This window comes from Benincasa hispida, chromosome 9 (genome assembly GCF_009727055.1).
Source record: "Benincasa hispida cultivar B227 chromosome 9, ASM972705v1, whole genome shotgun sequence".
Taxonomy (NCBI): Eukaryota; Viridiplantae; Streptophyta; class Magnoliopsida; order Cucurbitales; family Cucurbitaceae; genus Benincasa; species Benincasa hispida.
The window spans coordinates 60,131,917-60,156,698 of record NC_052357.1 but is presented as its reverse complement, the minus strand read 5'-3'; the positions used below and the strand labels follow the sequence as shown (position 1 = coordinate 60,156,698).

General features: G+C 34.1%; 1 protein-coding gene across 1 annotated transcript; it reads left to right on the top strand.

Annotated features, from left to right (window-relative positions):
* The first annotated feature begins 1,725 nt into the window (after positions 1-1,725).
* LOC120084827 (exocyst complex component SEC15A-like) lies at positions 1,726-18,052 on the top strand. The gene is given in 6 exon segments (XM_039040643.1): positions 1,726-2,233; positions 2,361-3,713; positions 3,716-4,195; positions 9,234-9,457; positions 9,554-9,798; positions 17,665-18,052. Coding segments are annotated over 6 exon segments (3,198 nt in total).
* Positions 18,053-24,782: the final 6,730 nt, after the last annotated feature.

Sequence of the window (24,782 nt, the reverse complement as noted above, 5' to 3'; positions counted from 1 at the left end):
GGACCAATTAGTTCTTATTCCATATAACACAAGGTAAGTAAATACAAGTTCTTTAGTTATTTTTAATTTGCATTATACAGGTACTAATATTTCAAAATTGTTGCTTATTATAGTTATCATTGGATATTGATTGTAATCAATCTACAAGAAAATTGTGATTATATTTTGGACTCTATTTGAAGTAAGGTTCAAGAGGATTTTCATGGAGTTATAAATATGTAAGTGTAACTGGACTTTCTTAGCTCTTAATTCAAGTATTTATGTTTAACTAATGTTTTCAAACTATTTAGTGGATTGAAAATATGGCAAGCCAAGCACGATCTCCGACACCATCGATCTTCTCCAAAATGGAAACCTGTAAAGGTAAATTTGCATTCATTTTTAACAATTTATGTTCATTCAAACATAAGAATAATTGTTTTCAACTTCTTTATATGCAGTGACCCCGTCAATTAGATTCTATAGGATGCGGGTACTATGTGCAAAAGTATATACACGAAATAATACATAATCCTACTACTCTCATTACTAGCCTCGTACGTAAATTATTTATTTTTTATATACTAGTTTTAATTTAATAAATGATGTAAACTTATGTTGAGTTTTTTTTTTTTCCTTTTTGTAGTTCAATACAAAAAATGCATATACCCATGGAGAGATTGACGTAATTCGAACCCAATGTGCAAGTTTTGTTGGCCGATTTGTGTAAGAATGTACTTCTTGTTTTTTTTTTTTTTTTTTTTTATCTCAATAGAATGTAAATGCTAGCTTAGAATGAATCTTGACAAGTTTTGAGTAAAATATGCAAGTTTAGAATGAATCCAAAGTACTAATTATTGGTTTGTAGATAGACAAATTATTATCTAACCATGATCTATTTATTGGAAGATTTATATATAATTTTTTTGTTTATGGGTATTTGGTATAAGTATTCATGGAAGTACTAATTAATTTTTGTGAATGGGAGAAATGATTATTAATATTATAGAGGTGGTTGATATTTCTGATTGTAGTTTTGGAGAGGCGGGTGGTTCCATATGAGTGTTGGATATGATAACTATAATTATTGTTCTATGAAAGTGTGTTATCGATATACAAATGTTGGTTAGTGTGTTTATTTCATATTTGATGAGTACTTATAGAATGGATTGGAAATATTAATTCTTGTTTGTGGATAAATTATTATAGAAGTGTGCTTCATTGTAGGTAACTTTGTATTTAGTTTTGTGGTAAAGTGTCTTGTTCTGTCTATTGTTATATTTCAGGTTTGAGTGGTGGAAGACGAGTATTGTTGGCTTGCCATGTAAAATATAACAAGCATGCATTACAATGAATAATTTTTTATATTTTTTAATAAAAACAATGACGAACATTTCCTGACCCAACACGAGACATATAATGTTGTTTTTAACTTTTTGATCGACATTAAAAATGGATTCGACAACGAAATTTTAAAAAAATGGACAATAAATGAAAAAAAGGAACATGGATTTTGGGCTTCAATGTCGGTTCAAAACCGACATTAAAGGACTTTAATGTCAGTTGACAACCGACATTAAAGATAGTGCTATAAAAGGTCTTTTATTTCGGTTGTCTTTAATGGCGGTTTTAAACCAACATTGAAGAGGGTGTACAATGTCGGTTGTCAACCGACATTAAAGCCCTTTAATGTCGGTTTTAAACCGAAATTAAAGCCTAGAATTCTTGTAGGGTTTGATCTTAATAATGGAGGTGAAACCAAGGAGGAGAGCTGCTGCCGAGAATGGGGAAACGGCTGAAGAATTAGTCCTTGCAACATTAATTAGGAATGGCGAGGACCGTGGTCCAATTGTTAGACATGCATTTGAAATGGGTCGACCAGAAACTCTCCTTCTTCAGTTGAAGAACGCTGTAAAGAAGAAGGAAATTGAAATCGAAGAGTTGTGCAAGACCCACTACGAGGAGTTTATCCGTGCAGTTGATGAACTTCGTGGTGTTTTGGTTGATGCTGAAGAGCTGAAGGCCGAACTGTCAACTGATAACTTTAAAGTGCAAGAGGTTGGGAGTGTGCTTTTGATTCGACTTGAATAGCTTCTTGAATGCTATTCAATAAAACAAACTGTGACTGAAGCCATCAAAATGTCCCAGGTTTGTGTTCAGGTGCTTGATCTTTGTGTCAAGTGCAATGATCATATTTCTAAAGGCCACTTTTACCCTGCATTGAAAACTCTCGATCTGATTGAGAAGAATTATTTTATGCAATGCAACTAAGAACACAGGAAGGAAATCTACATCTACAAAGAAAGAGAGAGATGTGAAAGTAATAGCCTTATGTTATGGCCGCCCCCCGACTTACGGCCTTTACGCTACTACTACTGTGATGCATAACATTTCTGTCAAGACCCTAAAAATGATCATTGAGACGAGAGTTCCTGTGATCAAATCTCATATTGAGAAGAAAGTGTCCACTCAATTTAATGAATGGCTCGTTCATGTAAGGAGTTTGGCTAAGGTTATTGGGCAAACAGCTATAGGCCATGCAGCAACTTCTCGCCAAAGAGATGAAGAAATGTTAGAACGTCAGAGGAAGGCTGAGGAACAGAACATTTCAGGGCTAGGAGATTTTGCATATACTTTAGATGTTGGAGATATTGATGAGGACTCCATTCTAAAGTTTGACCTTGTACCTCTTTATCGAGCATATCACATTCATACATGTCTTGGGATCAAAGAGCATTTTCGTGAATACTACTACAGGAATCGAATGTTGCAGCTTCATTCCGACTTGCAGATTCCTTCTTCTCAGCCCTTTATTGAATCCTATCAGACCTATTTAGCTCAAATTGCAGGATATTTCATAGTAGAGGATCGCGTGATGAGCACTGCCGAGCTATTATCAGCTGAACAGGTTGAAGCAATGTTGGAAACTGCTGTCGTGAAGGTGACATCAGTGCTTGAGGTACAATTTTCCCTCATGGATTCTGCAACTCACCTTCTCCTGGTGAAGGATTACATTACTCTTCTGGCATCTACTTTTAGACAATATGGATACGAAGTTGGGCCGATTCTCGAGACTTTGAACAAAATCCGGGACAAATATCATCAACTCCTTTTGGAAGAGTGCCGGCAACAAATAGTGGATGTTCTAGCTAATGACTCCTATGAGCAGATGGTTCTGAAAAAAGATAGCGATTATGAAAACAACGTTCTCGCTTTTAATCTCCAGACTTCTGATATAATACCTGCATTTCCGTTTATAGCACCGTTTTCTTCTACCGTTCCTGATGTCTGCCGCATTGTAAGGTCCTTCTTTAAAGGATGTGTCGATTACTTGACCTACAGTGTACATTCTAATCTTTTCGAGGTTGTGAAGAAATATTTGGACAGGCTCCTAATTGATGTTTTAAATGAAGCAATGCTCAATATTATCCATGGTGCATCCATTGGTGTTTCTCAAGCGATGCAAATTGCTGCAAATATAACCCTTCTGGAACGAGCGTGCGACTATTTCATCGGGCATGCAGGTTAGTTATGTGGAATGCCTCTTCGATCAGTCGAGAGGCCACAAAGCGGTTTCGCTGCGAAAGTCGTTCTTAAAACATCAAGGGATGCAGCTTATATTGCATTGGTGACTTTGGTGAACAAGTTAGATGAGTTTATGGCTCATACAAAGAATATTGGTTGGACTTCTGAGGAGGTTACTGCAAATGCAAATGATTATATAAATGAAGTCCTCACACTGCACAACAGATTTTACCAATGGAAGCTTTATACAAAGTCGGGAGTGGCGCTCTCGATCATATCTCCTACTCTATAGTTTCAGCTTTTCTTAGCGACAGTGCCAAAAGGTTTAACACGAACGCAGTCACGAGCATCAACAATGATCGGACAATGCTGGAAGCTTTTGCAGACGAGAGATTCCACAGCACAGGGTTGAGTGAAATCTACGGAGGAGGAATTTACCGAAGTTGCTTAATAGAAGCCCGGAAATTAATCAACCTTTTACAAAGCAGTCAGCCGGAGAACTTCATGAATCCAGTGATAAGGCAGAAGAACTACAACATGTTGGATTATAAGAAAGTGGCTAGTATATGTGAGAAGTTCAAGGACTCTCCTGATGGGATCTTTGGGAGCCTTTCCAGTAGAAATACAAAGCAAAACTCTCGCAAGAAATCAATGGATATGCTGAAGAAAAGACTGAAAGATTTTAACAGAGGCTTGAAGATTTTTTTTCCTCCATTATTTATTGAATAATAGTTGTACAGTAGTTATTTATTTGGATAATCTATATTATTTTGTAATGTGACTAAAAGGGAAAAGATTTTTGGTCAGTTTCCTTTGTTGCATCATTGTTGATTGTTGATTTTCATGGCTTTGTATATACATATATATTTTGAAACACCATGGCTTTATACAATAGAAGCATGTTTGTGTCCATTGTAAGAAACAAAGAAATAAAATTAGCTTGACATAAATTAAATTATTCAAATAATAAATAGGGGAATTCTTATAGATAAGAAAAAAAACAATAATATTTATACCTTTTTTATAGCAAAAACAAATTCCAATTTTCCTTTTTTTTAAATTACCAAAAATACTCTTCTTCCCCGCCGATTTTCTTTTTCTTGAATTTTCATTTGCCGTGCTCGCTCGCTGAACTCTGCTTCCTCGTCGATGCCATGATTTTCCTCCTCGTCATTCTCAAATTACAAACACCGTATTGATGTTCTTCCTCGCTTATTCTCCTTACCGGCACCATGATTTTCTTTCTCATCGATTTTCCTTTTCTTGAAATTTGATTTGCCGCACTAGCTGAACGTTGTTCTTCTTACTTCCTTATCAAACGCATTGATCTTCTTCCTCATTGAACATTGTTTTTCCTTCTTCCTCGTCGAACATCGTGATCTTCTTCCTCACCGATCTTCTTCATTGAAATTCTTCCTCGACCACATTACGATTTTTTTTCTTCTATTTTTTGTGTTTGTAAGTGTACGTTTCTTCATTGAATTCGTTTACAGTACTAATGGGTTTTTTTTTATCTGCATTGCATTTATGTGATAAATATTTGTGGATGAATTGTTGATGGATGTTTCGGGATAGAATTCTCGTTTGAATGTTTTCTTTAAATTTTACAAAGTTAAATGATCGGATAGCTTTTGTTGTGAGATTATGTAGAGTTTACTACATGATCGTGTAGCAATTGCTAAATGATCATATAGCTAATGCTACGCGATTGTATAGAGTTTTTTACACGATTGTGTTGTACTGGTTGTATGATAGCATAGGTGCTCGTTTGCTAAACGATCGTGTGGTATTGGATACTCGACGCATCCTTGCGTGCTAAACAATCGTGTAGCACCGTCCATCTATGGCTTCTTCCCCGCAGATAGATAGTTTTTGGTATGACTATGTATGGATGTGAATATTTCTCTACCATTGATAGACAATGATACACGTATATCAATGCCTATGAATTATACAAAGTGATAGAGTTTTATCACTTTTTATTAGTGATAGACAGTGATATAGTTCTATCACTGTCTATTATTGATAGAAAGTGATAGAACTCTATCACTCTCTATAACAGTAATTGAGCTCTATCACTAGTGATATACCGTACTTGATATACTGTGATTGAACTCTATCATTGTCTATCGCTGATAGATAGTGATAGAGCTATATACATATTAAGGCTTCTTTAAATTTTATAAAGTTAAATGATCGGATAGTTTTTGTTATGCGATCATGTAGAGTTTACTACACAATCGTGTAGCATTTGCTAAACAATCGTATAGCTAATGCTACGTGATTGTGTAGAGTTTTTTACACGATCGTGTTGCGTTGGCTGCATGATCGCATAGGTGCTCGCTTGCTAGACAATCGCGTGGTATTGGATACTCGACGCATCTTTGTATGCTAAACAATCGTGTAGCACCATCCATCTATGGTTTCTTCCCCATAGATAGATAGTTTTTGGTGTGACTATGTATGGATGTGAACATTCCTCTACCACTAATAGACAATGATACACATATATAGCTGTCTATAAGTTATACAAAGTGATAGAGTTTTATCACTTTCTATCAGCGATAGACAGTGATATAGTTCTATCACTTATATAGTTCTATCATTGTCTATCACTGATAGAAAGTGATAGAACTCTATCACTCTCTATAACAGTAATTGAGCTCTATCACTAGTGATATACCATGCTTGATATACTGCGGTTGAGCTCTATTGTCTATCACTGATAGACAATGATAGAGCTATATACATATTAACATTTTTCTTATACAATCTTCTTTTCCTTTTATTGTAGTAAATAGATATCATGGTTAATATTCTTGTAGTCGTTTTTTATGGTGGACAGTGGACTCATTAAAATTCTTATGAGAATTATAGTGTTGCTGGAGTTTTTGTTGATGATATGATAGACTTCAATAGTTTAGTTAGTTTGATATTGGGTGAAATTCAGTTGGATGTTTCAATAGATTTATCAATATTATTGGATTTTGGTCAAACTAATATTCAATCTGTATTTCAAATAAAGCAAGATAAGGATGTCAGTTGGTATTTGTCTTTAGCTAAAAATTCAAGGATTAGGCATCCTTTAGTTGCTCATTTTAGTCATCATTCTATAGAAGGATCTTATAGTGGTATTAGTGGTGGAGGTGGTGATAGATTGCTATGTTTAGGTTCTTCTTCTAGTTCTTCAAATGATCAAGTTATACGAAATGTTGGTTTTAATGGTGGTTTGAAGGAAAAAAATGTATTTTGAAGTAAAGAAATATTATGTAAGTATTTTTATGTGATAGCAGTGAATAAGAATTTTCAATTTAGGACTACATGGTCAAATTTAAAGTCGCTTGAGTTGAAATGTTTGCAAGAATGTTGTCAATGGTATGTTCGGGCATCTCGGTACAAGAAGAGTGAGTTGTGGATGCTTAGAAAGTATATTTTTTACCATAATTGTTCAATGAATACAACTCAAAGTTGTCATAGTCAAGCTTCTTCATATGTAATTGGGGACTGCTTGAAAGAGGATTTTAGGTTTATCACTACTGATCACTCCCTTCCTAGAGATATTGTTCATAAGGCTCGTACTAAGCTTAGTGTTAATATTAGTTATCAAAAATCTTGGAGGGCAAAAGAACATATATTAAGATCATTAAATGGTGATGCAGTTGAATCATATAGCTTGATTCCACAGTTTTTGAAAGGTTGAAAGAAATGAATCCGGTATTATTTCAAATGAAGTATTCTTCTTATAAATTTTATATCACTGTGTATTGTAGATGGACTGTGATAGTCATCTATCACTGTCTATCAATGATAGTTGTGCATCATTTGTTGGGAATGTCCTAGAACTCGTAGTTTGTGTTAAACATTCTATTTTATCAACAATAACTTGTTGATTTTGCATCTTATTATGAAAATCCAATAAACGCATCCTTGGCTATAGTATGAATGTTGTAAATTTATGTAGTGACATAAACAGGATCAAGTTGACAATATATAGCCTAAATGGTCTAATAAGTATATGGATGAAATTGGATATCTCATCCTGGTAACACTATTGGATGTGCCTCACTCTGTAGTTGTTACAAGAAGTTGTAAGGTGCTACAAACGATTTGATCCACAAATCGTTCATATTGAGACATGAAAGTGGGGGCATCCTATGCAATGAGTTTGCATATAGACTGGACCACGAAAATAGTCAATTTTCTTTCTAACGACCATTTGTTATTAAAACTGACTATTTCATTTATTATATAACCTAGGTTAACTAGATCTTAATCCTGAGCTAGCTGTGAACTCCTGTTTATTCGAGATTATCCTTTGATCTGCAAACGGTAAGAGTAGTCCAACAGAACTGTTCAATAAGCTTACTATTTTGGGGATAAGACCGGATGAATAGCTGGGGACATAGCCTTGCAAGATGGAATTCACTCCTACCCTATTTAGGGTTAGCAGATAGGTTGTTCTCTTAATTACTAACTCCAGGTCTTGAACAATCGGGGCCTTGCCTTCTCATGATAGAGAAAGGATTTGATTCATAGAGATTATGAATTAGAATTGTTCATTAAAGGATCAATAGGAACTTAAGAAACAAGATGTAGTCACAGGGGTAACGGTATTTTTCACCTAGCTGTGATTACGAACAACCTGTGAAGGATCGACTTACTGATTATGATTATTAAGTGGACATAATATATCTACAGTGAGGGGAGTTCAACTATGGGCTATAGTGAAGTGTCCCATTAGTTAACGAATGGGGGTTAGATCGAACTAATGAGTTTAGCCGATTAATCTCGAATCGTTGGAGCCCATGATCTGTAGGTCTGCGAGGTCCCCCTACTAGATCGTAAATGAATAAACTTTAGGGTAGCTTGAGAGATTAATTTGAAATGTTCAAATTAAACAGAACAAGAGAATAAATATTTAAATATGATTTAAATATATAAAGATGATTATTGTGCAAAAATTAATTAAATATTTGATATTAAATTAATTGATTTTTTAAGTTAACTTATGAAATTAATTTAAGAAAATTAAATTTTGTATTAAAATGATTTTAATATCTTTTTTTTAAAAAAAAGAAATTGGAAAATCGTTTGCATGATTGCACAAAAATGGAAAATGGGTATTTTCTATTACCATCATCTTTATGCTCACACAAAATACATTATCTTCTTGACCTTGATTCTCCAAGCATGAGCTGCAAGCCATGCACTCCACCACTTTGCATGTTCATCTATTATATTAAGTAGAATGGAGTTATTGGAGAAAGAAGATAATGAACAGAATTTCGAGAGAAATTTTTTAGAAGAAGAAACTGTCTTCTTCAGTTGTGCTGCTGTGAGTTTCTCTGGTTTCTTCACATCTTCAAGTTGTTCTTGAGTCCCACAACTCTGCCTAAAGCTCCAAGAGCATAGTAGGGAAGGCTTTGAGGTGGTTCACATTGATAACAAGAGTAGACAGCAACTGAACAGGCGTTATCTTGAAGAGTTCATCAAAGGTATGTTCAGAAAACCCATTTTTGAGAAGAGCATGCTTTAGTTTTTGCTAAAATTAGTGAATTAGAAAGCTTATGGATCCTTGATACTTCCACTGCATGTAGTTATACTCTTTCATCATTGTCTATCACTGATTGACTGTCATAGCCATCTATTACTCTTTATCTACCATTAATAGACAATGATTGATTTGTTACCTTTGTGACTAATATAATTCTTTTCATTTATTTTTTTAGGAAAGTACACTACTTTAAAGATTGATGAAAATGGACATTTTAAATTTTGTTTCATGGCTATTGATGCATCTATTGAGGGGTGGAGGTATTGTAGACCTACCATATCCGTTGATGCCACGTTTTTGAAGTCTAAGTTTGGTGGTACTCTACTATCAGCTTCCATACTAGATGGTAACAATAATATTTTTTCCCTTGCATTTGCTATTGTAGATTTTGAGAATGATGTATCATGGAAATGGTTTTTCGAACATATACAAACTAGTTTAGGGGATAGAGAACATTTAGTCATTGTCTTTGATTGAAATTTGAGCATTCCAAAGGGTGTCTTAAGTGTGTTTAACAATGTTAAGTATTGTGTGTGCAATCAACATGTTTTGCAAAATTTGAAGAAGTTATTCAAGGATCCTTTGATTGACCAGTTTTACTTTAGTTGTGCTAAATCTTATACTGTTGATGATTTCGAGTTGAATATGAGATTTATGGAGTCAATTTCTCCAAATATTCGAAGTTACCTTATTAATGTAGGATTTGAGAAGTGGTCTCGTGCATATTCTCAAAGAAGAAGGTATGAAATGATGACAATAAACCCTTTAGAGTGTGTAAATTCTATTTTGAAAGAGAATAGGAACTTACCAGTTTGAGGTTTACTCGATGCAATTAGAGGTTTATCGCAAAAATGGTTTCATGATCGAAGGAGAGCTAGGGTGTCAATGACAACAATTTTGACTCCTTGAGTAGAGAATATATTATGCAACCAACATGAACAATCAAGAAGTTTCATGGTAAGTGTTCTTTATAAAATTAATAGGAGAATGGTATTCAGTGTAATAGACAGTGATAGATTTGTATCACTGTCTATAAGTGATAGACTGTGATAGAAGTCTATCACTGTCTATCACTGATAGACCATGATAGAAGTCTATCACCCTAACCTTGATAGATTTCTACAACTTCTTATCTATTTGTATATTTAGTATGTTTGGTATATTTGTAATGTGCTGATTTATTTTTCGATTTGTGTTTATTAGGTTCATCCTATTGACAACGTTGAATACTCAGTAATGGATGGTGATAAACAATTCCTAGTAAAGCTTAATTTGGGATCTTGTAGTTGTCGAGTATGGGATTTTGAAGAAATTCCATGCTCTCATGCGTTTATTGTTCTTCGACTGCTTAACATGGATATTTATTCCTATGAATCTAATTATTATTACTCAAGCACATTGTCATAGACACATATGGGTTGTGTTCGACCTATTGGAGTCCACTCAGATTGAAGGGTTTTAGATGATGGTATTAGAGCATTACCTCCTATTTTTAAAGGTTCAGTAGGAAGACCTAAAAAACAAAGGATTCCATCTATAGGTGAAGCTAAAAGTAGTTCATTAAGATGTAGTCGTTGTCATTCTAAAGGTCACAATTCTAAGACTTGCAAACTTTGCCTAATTAGTCAATGATTTAATCATTATAGTTCACTTTTTCCCTTGTATTTCCAAATAGATTGATAATAGAACTTATGAAAGTTATTTTTGCTCTTTGTTGGTTCTATTATTGAGTTTGTAAGTGAATGGAACACTATCTTTATATGAATAAAATTCTTGAATTTCTTTGTTTATATTCCTTTTCTAGATTGAAACATGTGATATACCCATTTATGCAAACATTGATATATACTAATACACACTGATAGATTTCTATCAGTATCTATCACTTATACACACTGATATACCATTATGTTGATATCCACTGATATCTTTCAATCAGTGTATATCACTGCTATTCTGAAAATGAAGATACTTGATGAACTGATCATGGATATTGATACTGAATTTGTCTAATGGTCAATTTGAAAGTCACCATCTGATATGGTTTTGGTTATTAAAATTTATATATTGATTTCATTTTTTATGTAAAAGTTGTTGCAATATTAGGATTATCCATGGTTGATTCATTTTTTGGCATCAAAATTAGAAGCATTAGCATTATAGTAATTGAGTTGAGAGTTGATAGACGCTGATAGAAATCTATCAATGTCTATCAGTAAACTATGAAATTGATAGACTTCAAAAGTATATAATTGTTGGGATTAGTGTCCTAATTCTCCCAAAGTCTCGTTGTTTGTAATTATACACATTATTTTATGAATAAAATAACTATTATTTCATTCTGGCATTTACTCATATCCAATAAACAAAGCTCCATGGTTATCTTATGTAAACTAAGCATGTATATGTGATATACAAGTGGATTATGCCTTAAGTGATAACCTAAAAACGTCTATAGTATAAGGATTAAGGTGGGATACCTGATCCTGGTGACACTATGGATACGGTCCGCTTTGTAGAAGTTTGCAAATGTTGCAAACTACTACAGGTGGTAGATCTTGATTATTTATGTGGAGACATGCGAGCGGGGGTGTCCTATACAAAGAGTTTGTATAATACCGGACCACGAGATGACTAAACTCTGTATAAAACGCCATTGATACTGGAGACTTACATCTCACCTAAACGACCATAGGTGACACGACCTCAATCTTGAGTGTTTTGGGAACTTCTGCCTTTGAAGGCGGTTTTTTTATTAGTATAGGTGAGAATGGCCAGATTGCCAACTCAACATGCCTACCTTTTTGGGGACTTGTCTGATTTGGGAGCTGGGAACTTAATACACAAGATGGAATTCACTCCTTCCCCAAAATAGAGGTAACTAGATAGATTGTTCCCTTAAGAGCGGATTCTGGGGCTTGAACATAGTGGCCACAGCTTCTCTTGGAAGAAAGGACTCAGTCATAGTAGAACTATGACTTATGTTCATTAGAAGATTCAGTGGTACTTAAGGAGTTAGATGTAACTACAGGGACATTACAGTTATTGGCTGAGCTGTACTTACGAGCAATCTGTGAAGGGTTATCGCACTGTTGATTGGTTAAGATAGACACATAATATATCTATAGTAAGAAGAGTTCAGCTGTCAGTCTTTAGTGGAGTGCCTGACAGTTAACGGATGGTGGATCTCGTGACTAAAGAGTTTAGTCAGTTATTCACGTACCGTTGAAGCTTCGAACTACATTTCATAAGGTCCCCTTGGTAGCTCAATGGATTCAAGTTGAGGATTAGTTCTTGGTGTTGATTTGAAATGTTCAAATTGACAAGAGGTAATTCGATTATATATGATATGATAGGTATGGTGTATGAGATACATCAAGTGGAGGATTAATGTAAATGAGATTTATATTAAGAGGCATGGAATAAAAAAAGAGCTATGGTTTATAGGTTTCATGAGATGAAATATTAAAACTATAGGTTATAAATATATTATGGTAAGTTAGTTATCATTTATATTTATAATAATATTAATTATTGGATAATTATCTTTTTTTTCTCTAATAACCAATTGAGTGGGAGGTTATTAGTGGTTTCATGGTAATCGTGAGATAAAAGGAAAAATGTTTTCCTAATTTTAGGAAGAAGTAGATTTGAGATTTCCACTCTCGAAAAATACTCATGGAGAGTTGTCAAGTAAATTAGATTTACTAAGCGACAACATGGATGAGCTAAACGATCGTGGAGTGTTCTTAGGTGATAGACACTCAGCTAAGCGATGAGATAAACGATCGCATAGCTTTTGCTAGACGATCGCACAACTTTTCCTAAACGATTGGTTATCGACCTATACGATAGGTTCTTTGCATCTCCCATTTGCTCAATCGTTTATACGATTGTGTTTCCTCCGTTTTTTTGCCTCAAACCAAGTCCATACAGAGCCCACCCTCTGGATTCTCACACCGAGAATATCAAGGTAACCTTCTTAGTGGTGTCATACTCAACTCGACACTATCGAGGTTCTGTGGAGGCCATTCATGGTGTTTGGGGGTGTTCGTGACCTTGGCGATCGCTTAGTTCGAGTGCACGGTGTTCGTGCAGTGTAGCGGTCGTGTTGGACGAGCGTTCGTGTGTTACTGTGTTGCTGTGATCGAGCGTTTGTGATCAAGGAACTCGAAGATGAATCTACAAAAGTGTGTTGATTCTTGTCCTTGTTTTTTTGTATAGCATGCTGTAATTTCTGTATTTTAGCATAACCGTATGTTTCTGTTTGTGATTGTAATTGTAATGTTCATATACGATTAAAATTTGGAAAGATCATTCCACTGCTCATGGAAATCTTCGTATTCGATTTCCTTCAATAATATATATTTAAACATCGATAAACACTACGATCGTTTAGAATTGACTAAAGTACCATTTACACAATCGTATAGTTCCTATCGCATCATGTACTCGATCGTTTAGCTCCATCCAATCGTCTATACGATCATTTAGCTCATCAACTATCGTCTACATGATCATATAGCTTGAGTCAACTGTCGTCTACACGATCGTCTAGTACTTCATCCAATCGTTTCATAATTGAATTATCGTTTAGTTCTTGGAGCTTCGTCTACACAATCGAGCTGTCATTTGGTAAACGACATAAGAATTTCAAGCCTCAACATACTACCTCCCCTGACTCTTGAATTGTTATTGACCGTTAAATCTGAGTGTTTTGTGATTGTGAACGTGAAGATCATAGTCATCTGGGACAATAAGTGGTATCAGACTTAGTGAGTAGTTCTTTCCCCAAATGACATGGAGCTTACAATCATGTTCTTTTTTAATAGACCATCACTAACAGACATTTATAGATTTCTATCATTGTCTATCAATGATAGAATTCATGATAACGTGAATTCTATTATTGAGCTTACCATTACTAACAATATTTTTTTTGTTTATATTCATTTTCTAGATTGAAACATGTGATATACCCATTTATACAAACACTGATATATACTGATAGATACTAATAAAACTATCAGTGTCTATCATTTATACACATTGATATATCATTGTGTTGATATCCACTAATATCTTTCAATCAGTGTATATCATTAATATTCTGAAAAATGAAGATACTTGATGAACTGATCATGGATATTGATACTGAACTTGTCTAATGGTCAATTTGAAAGTCAGTGTTTCTCTTTTACCATCTGATATAGTATATTAGTTTTGGTTATTAAAATTTATATATTGATTTTATTTTTTATATAAAAATTGTTGCAATGTTAGGGTTATCCATGGTTGATTCATTTTTTAACATCAAAACTAGAAGCATTATAGCATTATAGTAATTGAGTTAAGAGTTGATAAACACTGATAGAAGTCTATCAATGTCTATCAGTAAACTATGTAATTGATAGACTTCAAGAGTATATAATATATATTTAAACATTGATAGACACTGATAGTAGTTTAAATATATTTATGTCAAACCAAAAAATAGTTTGAGATAAGAAAATTGACAATATCAACATCCAAACTCTTGTAAAAATGCTCCAAAGGATTGCTTAAACTCTTTTAAATAGCTTAAGCAAAAAATGGTGGTTCAACTTTCTTCTTCAGTTTCTTTCTCAACAACTCGTTCTTCAACATGCACAGTGGACGTAGGCCTTTGGCTGAACCACTTATACTCCTGTGTCTTTTCTTTCTAACTCTACGATCATTTAGAATTTACTAAAGTATCATTTACACGATTGTGTAGTTCCTATCGCATCGTGTATTCGATCGTTTAGCTCCGCGTACAATCTTCTATACGATCATTTAGCTCATCAATTGTCATTTACACTATCGTCTAGCTCAAGTCAACTGTCGTCTACACGATTGTCTAGCACTCCATCCAATCGTTTACATAATTGAACTATCGTTTAATTCTTGGAGCTTCATCTATACGATCGAGCTGCCATTTGGTAAACGACAGAAGAATTACAAGCCTCAACATACTACCTCCCTTGACTCTTGAATTGTTATTGACCGTTAAATCTGAGTGTTTTGTGATTGTGAACGTGAAGATCATAGTCATCTAGGACAACAAGTGGTATCAGAGTTCAGTGAGCAGTTCTTTTCCCAAGTGAGATGGAGCTTACAATCATGTTCTTTTTTAATAGACCATCACTAACAGACATTTATAGACTTCTATCATTGTTTACCAATGATAGAATTCATGATGTACCTAACAGAATTACATTGGACATATATTTGGTCTAAACTTTGTACGTTTTTCTTTTCCTGTAGCTTCAACAACCTAAAATAATAGTAACATGAAATGGACCTAAATAGAAAAATTTTGGGAAAGATTAATCAACTTTGATCGAAGAAGCGTCGTGAAGCAGTATGATGGAAAATAACCAAGTCGACGTGAAGCAATGTGATGAAAGAATAATAATAAGAAGAAGAGTGAATGAAGTCAGGCTGAAGAAGGAGAAGAAATGTTGGAAGGAAAAATCGGCTGAAGAGGAAAAATCGGACGGGGCATTTTTGGTATTTCACACTATTTTTGGACTTTGGTTGGGCTGCAACTTTTCGTTGGTTTTTTTTTGCTACAGATTGTAATTATTTGGCCTAGTTTTTTATATTTAAAAATTCCTCTAATAAATAAGGTTTATTTTAAATATGTGTGTGTACATAGTTGAAAATTTCGGTGGAAGGGATTTCGATTTTTCCCACATTTCTCGAAATTTTAATTTTTTTTTTTTTTTAATTAGTTACGCTAGCTCAAGAGAAGTTTTTTTTTTCTCTTTTACCATTAAAAAAATATGTAATTTCAAGAAACTACATATTTTCATTCAAATATTTTCTATTGAATTTTCACATCATTTCACATCAAACTTGAGTTAATAAGTGAGTTTTCTAATATTCGTTTCATTTTCTCTCAAGCTCTATCTACTTGTAAAGTTTTTTTTTTTTTCCTTTCTTTGCCATTATGTTGTTTTATGTTTATTGTTGTTGTTTTTATATCCCTTTTATGTTTAATCTCATGATTTTTCTATTATTAATATGTTATATTATATTTGTTTAATGTTATGATTTTTCATTTTTGTACCAATTTTATTTTATAATAAACAATTTATATATTTTATATGTAAATATTTCATGTTCTTTAATTTTTAATTAATTTCTAACATTTTATATTATTTTATAATTATTTTTTCATTTTAAAAAAATTTTCCTCTTGCATCGACATTTACACATATATTTTACAATATACATCTAAAATGTTGTCTTACTCAATAAAATGATAATTAAAAATGGTCAATTACCCACAATCAAAGTTTCATTAGCTAATTATCACAATTTCCATCAATTTTCATAAAGTTTCTCAAAATTTTCATCGATATCAATAGTTTCATAAAATCGAGAACTCAAAATTTCCAATGATATCGATATTTCGAACATTATACATATACATACATACATATATATATATATGGGATCAAATATATATAAGTGTAACTTACAAACACACAGGTAATCTAAGAAAATACCTAATTTAGAATGTCTATAGTTGACTTAGATTTTAAAAGATTTATCTCATTTTAGAACGAATTTCTAATTTTTTTCTATTCAAAACTAAATCGTTTTTTTAAGTGAAGGGAAAAACCTAGGCCATAACAATAAATGACAAAATACGAACATATTTTTTTTTCTTTTTTCTTATACATCACTAATATATGTCACATAGATTTGAAAATTCTATTCTAGGTTAAATTACAAATATTTATTTGTTCTATTTATAGTTAACTTAACTCTTTCAATTAAGTTCATAAACTTGAACAATTTTCTGAATCATAGTATTTGACTTTCAACTTGGTTAGAAATAAACTCTTATTAATACTATCACCTAAATATAAAAGAGAATTCTTTTCTAGAATATCATATATAAACAATTTGAAGCTATAATGATCTCTTCTTAGAATAAGTAAAGAAGTCTTAAAAATTAAGTTAAACTTGAAAAAATATATTAGTTGAACTAACAAGTGATGATTTGATCTGACGTGACAGTGTCACTTATGAATATACCAATTTTAGATCAAATAAAAGTAGACAAATTAAAATACTTAAGTTCAAAATATACTTCGCTTGCATGCATCATCAAATAATTTTGATAATTTGTTGTGTGAAGTCGAATGAAACTAGCAAACTGAACCAAAACAAACTGAATCCACTAGTTAGTCCCACAATTCAAACCAAATTGATTTTATTCCTTTTTAATTTTTAAAAAAACTCAAATTCATTTACAGCCAAGCCCAGCCCAATTCTAACAGCCCATTTACATATTCAAAATCTATTAGATCCTTCCCTGCCACCCATTTTCTCTCTTTTTCATCCTCACTTTCCCGATGTTCTCCCTCTCTGTTCTTGCTTCTAGGTACGATTATTATGATTGTAATCATTTGATTTTCTTATTAACAATCTTAAACCCTTTCAATAGCTATAGAAATTAGAGATATTAGTTAGAAGGTGAATTCTAGAGTGTAATCATGTTAGAATCTACGACTGAGAGATGAATTCGACATTAGTTTTGTTTACGATATTGAAAATAATCAAATGTGTAGGCTAGGGTCTACTATAGAAACCCTAGAAAGAAGACATCAATCTGGTCAAGAAAATGGCACCCATCGTTACTCTCCAGACTCTGATGTTTCCCATGGTGATTACCGACAATGTTGTAGCCCTAGCTACGAAAGCTATGATCGATACAATCATCATCGTCGATCTGTCTCACCCGACTATCCAGATGTTAGACGGAGCCCTAGGGTTGATGGAGATCAAAACGGTCTGCCCAAGAGATTTGGGCTTGCCAGAGAGCGGGCGTATCTAGATAGGAATGGGAGAGCGTCTGACGAGTTGGATTCGGATGAGGAGTTGAATGGATTGAATTATGAGGAGTATCGGAGGCTGAAGAGGCAAAAGCTACGGAAGACACTGAAGTATTGTATTTGAAGAGTCAACCTTGACCCACCTAGGAATGGGAACGAAGAATATGAGGAGAAAGATGATGAGATTTTAGAGAAATGTGGTGACGATGATGGTAGAGATAAAAGTGAATTGAACGAAAAAAACAACATGAAAAAAATATGCATCTGATAAAACTAAGAATTTTGATTCGGACTCTCATTCTGAATTGTCTGATACAAAATTGAAAAGGAGGAAATTGAAGAGCTCAGGTTCCAAGCATAGAAGTAGAAAATCGCCTCTTAGTGATTTAGAGTCGAACAGTGATACCGAAAGCGAAAGTGAAAGTGAATCTCTGAAAAAACACATGGGTGCTTGGGGATGAGAATGTTTCTAATTCTGATTGTACTTAATAGTTCATTGCTCATATAATCATAAACGATCGTGTTGATAATCTGAAACGATTGTGCATGTAATCATAAATGATCGTGTACGTAATGTTAAACAATTATCTACACGATCATGTACTATTGTCTACATTATCGTTCACGATTATATACACGATCGTTTAGAGTTCACTACACGATTACTTATAATCAACTACACGATCATTTAGAATTAACTACACGATCTTTTAGAATTAACTATACCGTTAGTTGTTTGCATTAGGATATGGAATTCTAGTGATACATGTGCATCTAAAGCTGCGTTCAAAACCCAACCTCTACCAACATCTATTCATATTGGTAGATTCGAGCTTTATGGTACAAATCATACAATTTTAATTATAGTTTGAAACATGCTTATAAATATCGCGGTTTATCTAATATATATTTTTCTTTAGGATGCCAACGTGGAACCAGAAGGTGTTTCAACAAATATTCGTGCAGATGGTTTGGTAATGGAGGACGAAAACGTGGTAGTCTGGACAAATCAAGAAGTACATATGAAGCACTGAGCGAATAGTAAGTTCTTTCTCGACTATGTGCTTGGTCAAATTGAGGAGTACAAACCTGTATGGAAGAAAGTGGAATTCATCTTCGGGCCAATCAACGTCAGACAACATTGGTTGATGGCTACCATCAACTTGCGTCTGCATGATAAAGGTCTTCGACTCCATGTCGAAATACATCCTCGATGACACCATGAATGATTATCTGCACGGAGTGCCCATATCAATACCATCCATGTTGATAGTTGTTGGTCATGATCAAGGTCATCCCAACTTCAATTATGATCCATGAGAAGTGAAACGATCGAAAGTTGTCCTTCAAACGAGCAAATCTCTAGATTGTGGTATTTTTTGGGCAAAATTCATTGAATATCTTGTAACAGAAAACGATAGCAGTAGCTTACAATAAGAAAATATGCCATTATTTAGGAAACAATATGTTGCCTAATTGTTGGCTAATAAATATATATGATAATTTGAAATTCATTGCATATTTCACTTACGAATAAATTATTTATGGTAAGTTGAATTCAATTGGACAATAGTATACCATTGACTCTCCGATTTAACATATTTAATTACACGATCATAAATATTTACCTATACGATCGTTTAGATATAACTAAACAATCTCTTAGTCTAACCTAAACGATCTTTAATTATATCTAAACTATCTCTTAGTCTACCCTACACGACCATATGGTTATATCTAAACGATCGTTTAGTTATATCTAAATAATATCTTATTATAACCTAAACGTTCGTTTCATTTGTTTACATATTTTTTTATCCTCGATGGACCCGTGCCTGGTGTTATCAGTGGTTGCTTACATGTTTTCTTGCTATGTCCTATGCCACCACATCTTGTGCACCCATGAATCTGTTGTGGCTACTCCCTAATAGAAGGTATATGAATGGTCAGACATCAACCAGGTTAAATTTAGAGTCGTTAAAGTCCAACCGTCACTTCCATTCTCGCTTATGACCAGTTGGGTAAATCGGTTCTGCATATGTAGAAAGTAGACATTCAACAGTAAACCACTTCATTCAGACAATCGTGAGGTATTGAGATAAATTCATCATAAGATAGGTCATTAGATGTTGTAGGTACATTTACGAATAATTGTGTATGAACACTTTGTGTATTGGATCTGAGGGCATCGCCATTGGTGGGATTGAAGCATGTGGGGTTGGAACACGAACAAAAGGTGTTGGAATTGATTATAGGCCTAGATGTTTTCTATATCCATATTAAGTATGAGTTTGTGATGTGCATTTCGTTTGGATGTTGTGACCCATCCAAGTTTCATTTCCATCATCTCCCAAGTTGCATGGTTCGATGTTCTCATCTAGTGAAGACATAGTGAGAATGCTATGTCTTGATGTCGTTGGAAGTTTTAACTAGTTGGAATGGTTGGAATGGTGGGATTGGCCTGATGGTACATGTTCTCAGTGTATGTTCTATGAATATCATGCATTGTTGATATAAACAATGCCATCCAGGATGCATCACTACCTTCCAAAAAACAACTAAAGTCTTAATCATCAACTATATCGATTGGGGGAGCTTGGACCAATAGATTGTAACAACATTTTGTTGGGTTTTATGTCCTAAAACTCGTGGTTTTGTAAACATTAGAACTTATTCTGAGAATTCAATAAAGTTTTTGTTGAATATATTGTTTTTTAGAAATCTAATAAACCTAGTCCCTTGACTATTATATGAGTACTTGAATTTTATGTGGAGACATACAAGTGGATCAGGTTTGAGTAAATAGTCAAAATGATCTATAGTATATGAATAAGGTTGGGTACCTTATTCTGGTAACACTATTGGATGCGGCCTACTCTATAGTTGTTACAAACAGTTGTAAAGTGCTACATACGAAGTGATCCTAATTCGTGCATGTTGAGACATGAGAAGTGGGGGTATCCTGTGCAAATGAGTTTTGTGCAAGATCGGACCATGAAACCTATCACTCTTACTTTATAACGTTGTTACTGTTTAAGACTAACTATTTCAAAGCGATGACCTAGGTAACTTAACCTTAATCCTGAGCTAACTATGAACTTCTGTTTATTCGAGATTATCCTTTGATCTATAAACAATGAGAGTAGATCAATTGCCTCTGCTCAATAAGCTTACCATTTTGGGGATAAGACTGAATGAATAGCTGGGAACATAGAGTGCAAGAGGGAATTCACTCCGACCCGATTAGGGTTAGTAAAGAGGTTGTTCCCTTCAAGTGTTAATTCTGAGTCTTGAACAAGAGTCCTCACCCTCTCATTGGCCTAAGAGGGATTCGATTTGTTGATTGGATCACAAATCTGTTGGGATTGGTGTCCTAATTCTCCCAGAGTCTCATTGTTTTGTAAAGATACACATTGTTCAATGAATAAAATAAGTGTTATTTAATTCTGGCATTTACTCATATCCAATAAACAAAGCTCCTTCGTTATCTTATGTGAACTTAAGCATGTATATGTGATATACAAGTGGATCATGCCTTAAGTGATAACCTAAATCGGTCTATAGTATAAGGATTAAGGTGGGATACCTGATCCTGGTGACACTATGGATACGGTCCACTTTGTAGAGGTTTGCAAGTATTGTAAACTACTAAAGATGGTTGATCTAGACCATTCATATGGAGACATGGAGCGAGGGTGTCCTATACAAAGAGTTTGTATAAGACAGACTACGAGATGACTAGACTCTGTATATAATGTCGTTGATACTAAAGACTTGCATCTCACCTAAACGACCATAGGTGACATGACCTCAATCCTGAGTGTTTTATGAACTCCTGCCTTTGAGGGCGGTCCTTTGATTAGTATGGGTGAGAGTAGCCAGATTGCCAACTCAACATGCCTACCTTTTTGGGGACTTGTCTGATCTGGGAGTTGGGAACTCAATCCACAATATGGAATTCACTCCTTTCCCCAAGTAAGAATAAGTAGAGAGATTGCTCCCTTAAGAGCTGATTCCGAAGCTTGAACATAGTGGCCACATCTTCTCTTTGGACGAGAAGACTCAGTCATAGTAGGACTATGATTTATGTTCATTAGAGTGATCAGTGGTACTTAAGAAGACATATGTAACTACAGGGGCATAACGGTTATTGGGCCAACTATACTTACGAGCGATCTGTGAAGGGTTGTCGCGCTGCTGATTGGTTAAGATGAACACATAATATATCTATAGTGAAGAACGTTCAACTGTCGAACTTTAATGGAGTGTCTGGTAGTTAACGAATGGTAGATCCCGTGACTAAAGAGTTTAGTCAGTTATTCACGTATCGTTGGAGCTTCGGATCTACAGGTCTATGAGGTCCCCTTGGTAGCTTGGATACATGTTGAAGGATCAGTTCTTGGTGTTGATTTGAAATGTTCAAATTGACAAGAGGTATTTTGATTATAAATGATATAATCGGTTTGACGTATGAGATACATCTAGTGGAGGATTAATGTAAATGAGATTTATATTAAGTACCATGGAATAGAAAAAGAACTATGGTTTATATGTTTCATGAGATGATATATTAAAACTATAGGTTATAAATATAGTATGAAAGTTGGTTATCATTTATGCTTCTAATAATATTAATTATTAGATAATTAATACTTTTTCTTTTAAATAACCAAAGTAGTGGGTGGTTATTGATCTAAAAGGAAATCAATTTCCTATTTTGAAAGAAGGTTTTTTTCATAAAAGTTTGAAAAGATTTGAGTTTTTTCTCTGGCTAAAAGAAACTCACGGAAGTCGTCAAGTAAATACAAATTTACTAAACGATGGCTGGTTAGGTAAACGATCGTGCAAGTGCTAGCTAAACAATCGTGCAGTGTTTATTAAACGATCGCATAGCTTTGCTAGATAATCACTGGCCCAAGGTAAACAATCGTGTAGAATCGATCGAGCTAAATGATAGAGCTAAACAATCGCATAGCTTTTGCTAGACGATCGCATAGTTTTATCTAAACGATTAGGCATCGGCCTATACGATAGGTCTCCGACTTCTCCCACTTGCCCAGTCGTGTATGCGATCGTTGTTTCCTTCATTCGTCTGCCTCACACCAAGTCGAAACAGAGCCCACCCTCTGGATTCTCACACCGAGAATACCAAAGTTGCCTTGTTGATGGTGTCAAACTCAACTCGACACCATCAAGGTTTTCTGGAGGTCGTTCGTGGTGCGTAGAGGCCATTCGCTATTGCGGAGGAGTTCGTGACCGAGAAGATCGTTGAGGACGAGCGTGAAGTGTTCGTGCGGTGTTGTGGTCGTGTAGATCGAGCACTCGCAGTTGCTATTGTTCGATCAGAGTCGCGCAACAGAGTGCAAGGTCGCATCCTCCTACGTGCGTTGAGTTTCTTTCATTATATATTTGTATTGTTCATGCTGTTATTTCTCCGTATATTTGCATAACCACTTGTATTGAAGTCAACTGTAAATTATTTGTTGATTCATGATTGTAATTTGGAATAGTCTTGTTCCGCTGCTCACGGAAATCCCGATTCTAATTTCCTTCAAAATAAATTATTCATTAGGGGATCAGTGGAACTTAAAGAACAAGAGGTAATTTCGAGGGTAAAATAGAGATTCGACCCAACCGTTATTACGAGCAACCTGTGAAGGGTTAACTTACTAATCATGGTTATATCGAGTGGACATAATATATCTACAGTGAGGGGAGTTCAGCTATGGGCTTTAGTGGAATCACCCATTAGTTAATGAATTGGGTTAGATCAGTCTAATGAGTTTAGCCGATTAATCTCGAATCGTTGAAGCCCATGATCTGTAGGTCTATGAGGTTTCCCTACTAGCTCGTAAATGGACAAGCTCTAGAATAGCGTGATAAGTTAATTTGAAGTGTTCAAATTAGAATTAAATGAATTTTGAGAAATAATATTTAAATGTGATTTAAATATTTGAAGATGGAATTATGTTAAAAATTAATTTAATATTTGATATTAAATTAATTAGAATTCTTTAAATTGTTTAAATAATTATTTATTAATTTTATTAAAAAAATTAATTTATGAAATTAATTTTGTAAAATTAATAATATTTTCAGTTTTATTAAATAAAATTGATTTTTGAAATCAATTTTGATAAAATTGAAAAAGAAAAGAAAAACACAAAGTTGGAAAATTTGATTTTCCATTTACTTCATGAACTAGCTCACCAACAACCCACTTTAGCTCTTCATTAACTCCAAGCATGAGGTGCATCTCATGCAACAAGAAGATTTTGGAGTGTTTTGAAGGGAGAGCAACCGAACAAAAATTTGAGAAAAATTTGAAAGAAGAAGGGTGTTCTTCTACATGGTTGTTGTTGTGAGCTTCTCCAAATTCCCTTAATTCCAGCTTATTTTGAGTCCCATTACGCAATCTTGAGCTTCAAGAGGATAGTAGGGAAGATCTTGGGGTGATCTACAACAAGATCCTATGGAGATTTGTAGCTGAACCAAAGCTTAAAGGAAGTTCTTCAAAGGTATGTCATGAAACCCATTTTTCTCTGTTGAAGTATGTTTTCTTTTCTACCAAAATTAATGAATTAGAGTGTTTATGGATTCTGGTTTCTTCCGCTGCATATTGGTACCTTCCAACAACTGGTATTAGAGCTTCAATAAGCATTCAATTCGGTTTAATTTTGGTTTGGCGGGTGTTTTATGTGAGAATTATGAAACTGTTATACTTATATGGTTCTTTCAATTTTGGCTTTTAATTTCACTTTTATTTTCTATTTGAATTTGTAATTGGCTCTTACTTGATGAGCTTTAATGTGTTCCTAAGTGTCTGTAATTTATTTGGAGTCATTAGAGTTGGA